Here is a 6,000-nt window from a genome sequence, read left to right as displayed (position 1 = left end):
CATTTCTGATGACCAGTAATTCGTAATTCGACTTGGTTTACTGTATAATCCCTGACTCTCGCTGTGGCGCCAAACAACATAGCTCCACATGTACATATTGCACACCTTTATAAAGCTGAAAATACAGTCTTACCATCACCAGAAACCACCACCACTCCCCTACGCTGACCTCCGTGCGAGCTGGCCTACTGCCTGGAGTGCGATTACAAGGCTGTCTCTTTCAGGTCGTTCAGGTTTGGCATCCGTGACCGGTTTGTTCGGCTGTACGCGTGCCCGTTCTGCCCGCTCTTGGCGGGCGGCTGCTCGGCGTAGGGAGGCCCGTCGCTCGCGCTCCTGTTGACGGGGGAGACGTGCCAGGTGGGCTCCAGCTGGCTCGGGATCTGCAGCGTTGGCCTGCCCTTGGCCGGCGCCTCTTGCCGCGCGTTGCTGCTGCCGCTGCTGGAGCTTTGACTCATGGGGTGGATTCGCACCTCGGAGAAAGCGGCTTTGGCCGGCTGGCTTGGCAGGGGCTGGAAGCGAGGCTCGGCAGGGACAGGGTGGTTCGAGGAGGAGAGGTGTAATAGCTTGCGAAGAGATTTTAATGGCTGGCTCTAAAAGACACGGGGAAAGCACTTGACCTTCTGCTCTCGCTGCTATTGTATCGTATCAGACTTCCTATGACAAAACTGTCATATCCTAAATCGAACGTCCTGAACTTTGCAGGACTTCTTCACTTTTAGCATGTACTCACTTGGAGTATTTCCTTCCAAGCTATGACTACACACCTGAGAAAAATGCTTTCTCATTATCATTCAAATCCATCAGCTACCTGCAAAAACGGAATGGCTAGCTCAGAAAGAAAGCTTTTGTTCCCGTTTGTTATTTTAACCTCGTGTCCTATGAAAACAGAGGCACAGACAATTGCATTAGCTCTCCGTCTGTCAGCACTCCTGCTATTAACTTTAGAACCTCAAGCCACATTTTATGAGGTGCAGATATCAGAAATACGAAGTACCTAAAAATTTCCTGAATGTCAACTCAGGGTTAGAGAGAACCTTGAGTAATTATCTGCACTGAAATAAAGGCTGGCAGAGCTCAGCAGTTTGGTATTTTGTTTGCCTGCAGCGGGGTGGTAAGCAGCTCTTGTCCCTCACAGCTTCTTTAGCTGGTAAAGCACACCAAAGGAGAAGAGACACAAGGGGTTACTCAAATGAGTTGCAAGAGCTGGGGTAAGCCTGAGTACACAAATTGCTAGGATAACAGCTCCATTAAATTCCACAGCTCACAGAACAACTTGCTTCCTCAAGCATACCAGCTGCAATTTCAGTGTTTCAAAGTTTTCAACGTTGTAATGGCAAGAGCATGGCGGAGAAGCTGCCTCCCAACCCCTGTTCTAAAACCAACCCAGGCTGGTTTTAGAACTGGAGGACATAAAGCTGCATTCATGCAGTGCGATGCTCCACCAAGCCAGCCTGCAAAACCAGCAGCCTGTGCCAGCTGAGGCACAGCCACGCAGCAGCAGGCCCCCTCTTGAGGGCACTGCCACGGTGCTGCAGTGCCTACTGCGGCTGTGCACTGAAATGTTGTTTATCTCCAAAACAAACACACAACCACCATCTCTAAAGGCTCAGCGGCTGACACAAGGACACACAGTCTCACCTCCTTTCCCTGTCACTCGTGTCTAGATTTTCAAAGAATTATGCAGTACCACAGGTACAGGAGTTTTTACATTCAGTGAGGAGGGAATGGGGAGGGTGGGAAATAACATCAAATGCAATTTTTCTATTTACTGGAGAAAAACCTGTCAAGATACCTTCGTGATGTTAAAATACAGGGAACTGATAATGCTACTTACATGAGGCTGGATTTCTGTCATCTTCTCAGGATGCCAATCCTTCTGCCTGCTGCTCTGGTGATTAGTAGAATGAATGGCTTTCTGTAATGCCAAGAGATCCTGACCATCAGTGCTAGGCATCTGCAACAAAACATTAAAAACTGGGCTATTAATGTATTTCTTAAGAATAGCTGTAAATCCTTTTCCCAAGTTAATTACACAACGCAAGTGAAGCCCAATACTGCAGCAGAATTGCAATATCCTTTCATTATTTTTCCCCATAGTAAGAGTAAGTGGCTGCGGAGGTCATGCAGAGTTGCTTTACCCTTAGCCCTTGAAGCATTCGCATGCTGTTAGTGTTATTTGCTGTAAGAGAGAGCAATTAAACAAGGCTTCCAAGAAAAATAAAATAATAATAATAATAAAAAACAACAACAACAACAGAATTGTTGAGTGTCATCTTCATTTAAAAAGCATTCCATACCGCAGTTAAGACCAAGGATCAGTTCTATAAATTTGTTCCTAATTGAAGCAGATTGAAATCATCTCTAAACTGACATCTGGCCGATTTTGCCATCACAAAGGAAGAGATTTTCTTTTCCTCATCTTCCTGCTCCTCCACAAATAACCCAAGCCAAATTAAAAAATAAAAAAAATTCAACGGCACTAAAAAACAAGATATAAATTCATCAAATTTTATGGCAGAATGACAATGTAAAGCTTATAGAGACTTTTATTTCAGGAATTTTAAGCAAAAAAGAACAATTAAATTTAATCTATTTTTAATGCAAGCTGCCTTTTATCGTGAACAATCAGCACAAACAAAAATATGTTAGAAACATGAGTTAAGTTTTCTTTTCAGAGAATGCGTCATTAATATCTAATTGAATTTAGATAAAGGAGCAGTTAGCACACAGAATGTATCTCCAATATAGCTATAAAACAAACCAGGTTAATTTTTTTTCCTGATTGAAACAGAATGAGAAAATTTAAACATCGGTAATTTCACAACTATTTTCTTCCTTTAGCCCTAGTCCCGGGGCTCATTCTCTCTGGAGCTGTGTACATTACATTTTCAGTATAACAAGTGGTCAAGAAACTTTTTTTTTTTTTTTTTAAAAAAAAGACATAATCTACTTCAATGGAACCACAAACTTTACTTAAATTTATTGAACTGGCCCAAGATACTTAACTGGCATGAAGAGAAAGTGATCCCATGAAAATAAAACACATGCTGCTGTAGTCAGTAAAATAAGTTTACTGGAGCGTTTTACAGAGCTACTGTACTTAAAAATTAATACCATGGGTAGAGTGACTACAGGAAGCTTTTTCAAAGAAGAACTATGCTTTAAATTATTCTTTGAATTAAAAAGAGGGAAGAGGGATTTCTTGATGCTTGGATTCTCCCCGTTGGTTGAGTTTGTCTGTAATATAAGATACAAAATCTAAATGCATAGTATATCAATTCAGGAGATCTGTCCTTACTATATTAACTCATAATTATATTTTTGTAGTTCCAACAGTACATGGTATCAATCTGCTTCAGGAAAATATAATAGTGATTGAATGAAGAAAGTGTATGGAACAAATTCAAGAAACTCAATGCATATACAGCATGGAAAAAGAGATCAGTATTCTTACAGAAAAAGAGATCACCTATTTTTATCTCCCATTAGGAATGTAGAGTACAAAGTCTTTTGAAAACTGCAGGTAGGTCTTGTTGACTTTACTGAGCTTTGGATCAAATCTTGTAATTTTGTTACTTATGATAACGATATAAAATGTTATGGCATTTCTTATTTTTATATAAATAAAATATCAAAGATACACTAGTAATAGCAGCAATCGGTTTTAGAATGAGTAGTTGATAGTTACCTCTGGAAGAAAGAAAAGTATTTTATTTTTAGCTTTTAAAAAGAGCTAGGGCTCCAAGATGAATGATTTCAGTTCTGACAAAAATATGCCTTCAACAACTTCACGTACAACTGCAAGGGCACTGGCTGTTATATTTTTATTTCTGTAAGACAATCAAAGAGCATACCAATGGATGCACAAACAACAAAGAGAACTGTCAAGTATTAAAATTACGAACAAGATGATTTCTCCTCCTCTCAGGTGCAAACAAGCCCAAGACGCTTGCTGTGCCATTTGCCTACCAAAAGAAAACTTTATCCTGCAATGGTTGTATGACTAAATATAACGATGGGTGCACCACCAGAAGAGAAGGTTTTCAAACAAATTCCCTGCTTCTAGTTTCCATCCAAGCTAACAGAAGACAAAGTCATTAATTAGCACAGCTTGCTTAGAAACTCTGTGGTCAGAAGAACTTTCTGTTTGAAGTTCAGTAAATTAAAAAGGAATCAAAGCATCAGGAGGAGGAAGGGTCACTTGCAACTGTTTTTTCCAAAGTACATAATCTCTTCAGATCCGTAGCTTGCAATATGTGCCACAATCTGCAAAACTCAGGCTTCTCTGAAGATAGTGCACATTGACACTTTACACAGCCCTCATGGATACCAAAACGCTTAGTGACAGATTGCAGAAAAAAAACGTGATTCTAGCAATCCTCAAAACCTTTTGCTGCATTACTAAAAGATTCCAAAACAAGATAAAAAGGAGAATGGATAAAAACAGCTCTTCAAAAACAATATTGCAAAGAATTCCCATAGCAGACAGTAGTGATTATTATCCCATAAAGAACTACACCTGGAGAACTCTAGAGAGAATAATCCTCTGCACGAGGAAGTATCAGAAACTGGTATCACTTCTGCACTACTGGAGATTTTGAGAATGACATTATTAAGAAGATATCTTTAGTCCAATTTAAGTCATCTTTTATGACTCTTACGATGATCACCAGCAACACAAAACTTGCCAAATAACAGTGGATGTAAGTAGTAAGCAATGGATGTGGTATTAGCACCCTCTTAACAATGTGTACTATTGTGTACTATTACATGCTTCTCAATACGACTGTTCTCTGGGTCTAGTTCGTTATTTGCTGCAGAAAGCTTGTATCAGGGTACATAGCTGGAATTACATACATCTAGGACTCTAAGAGTTTTAAGCCTCAGAAAAAACCTTGGACAGTCACAAGGTATATGTTAAGATTTTTGATATGAGTCCATTATTGCTGTAGTTGAAGAGCTATTACTGCAGTGCTGTTAAAAGCTTTTACTACTGAAGTCAAACTTGGAGCTAAATAATTTTCAGGTCATAAATTACATTCATGGAGGAAGATCCTCATGAACATCCCAATGTTCATTATGTAGACTTCCTCAACTAACAGAGGAAGAAGAACAAAGAACAGTGTCTGAAGCAAACACTTGCACACGCACTGGTGTGCACAGTCTGTCCCTAGACACTGTTCTGTCAAACAACTGCAAGTAGAAACGAGAAGAGGTTTTTCAGTCTCTGGCTGAATGAAGTTGATGCCAGCAAGCTTGTAGATGAGGATGCAACAGGTTCATCACTATCGCATTTCAGAAATTTTATGCATCTCCTGTGAAAGACTAGGTGTAACTAGCCAATGCATTTTTCGTTATGCAAACACTCTCTCCCTCTCCTTAAGTATGAAAAGGAGTAAGGAGCACGTGTAAATCTGTCCTGGCTTGTAATCAGTGATGTTTTCAGTATCTACAGGGCAAGGTGCTTGTCAGTTGATATTTGGGAAAGTGCTGATTTTTGCGTTGCAACACAACTCACCTCAGTCTCTAATTCCTTCACTTAGTTTAATTTGGAAGTAGTTGATACCTGATCTATCAGCTGGGCTTTTAATATGTTCCCTTCCACCATGTCTGAATGGCTGAAATCTGAAACAGTGCAAATATAACATCTTTTTTTGGAAAATGCATCACCGAAACCAATGGCTCCAGCGTGCTACCTAAACCAATTAGGCATGCTTACCCTTTCATGGACATTGTGATATCAAAAAATCCCAGAGTTTTAAACTAGATATTTAGTTCAGAACAGGTATCGAGGTGAACAAGTTCAGAAGGAGAGGTAGGAGCCACTGCCCTAAAACCTAGCTAGCAAGGAGACACGGTGCATTTTTGTGTGCTAGTTAACACACGCATGCACGTTCCATGCAGTTCAAAGAAAATTAAACAAACAACAAAAAAAAGCAGACAAACACTCCTCTCCCCCAATTTTCAATAGATCAGCCCTCCAACAATACCCAGTCATGC

The 6,000-nt window shown here is 40.2% G+C and overlaps 1 protein-coding gene across 3 annotated transcripts in view; it reads right to left on the bottom strand.

Moving 5' to 3' along the window:
* Positions 1 to 203: 203 nt before the first annotated feature.
* Positions 204 to 6,000, bottom strand: part of CDKL5 (cyclin dependent kinase like 5) — a gene marked incomplete at both ends in the record, with an annotated part of 79,796 nt that continues 73,999 nt past the window's right edge. For all 3 annotated transcript variants that reach the window (XM_084306590.1, XM_084306591.1, XM_084306592.1), the window contains 3 exons: positions 204 to 590; positions 1,835 to 1,954; positions 3,115 to 3,237. In XM_084306590.1, the coding sequence (XP_084162716.1) occupies positions 204 to 590; positions 1,835 to 1,954; positions 3,115 to 3,237 (630 nt within the window). The remainder of the gene's footprint in view (positions 591 to 1,834; positions 1,955 to 3,114; positions 3,238 to 6,000) is intronic.

The sequence above is a fragment of the Netta rufina genome, assembly GCF_964035555.1.
Source record: "Netta rufina genome assembly, chromosome: 1".
Classification (NCBI taxonomy): Eukaryota; Metazoa; Chordata; class Aves; order Anseriformes; family Anatidae; genus Netta; species Netta rufina.
Note: the sequence above shows the minus strand (reverse complement) of the source record. Positions and strands in the feature narration are given on the sequence as shown.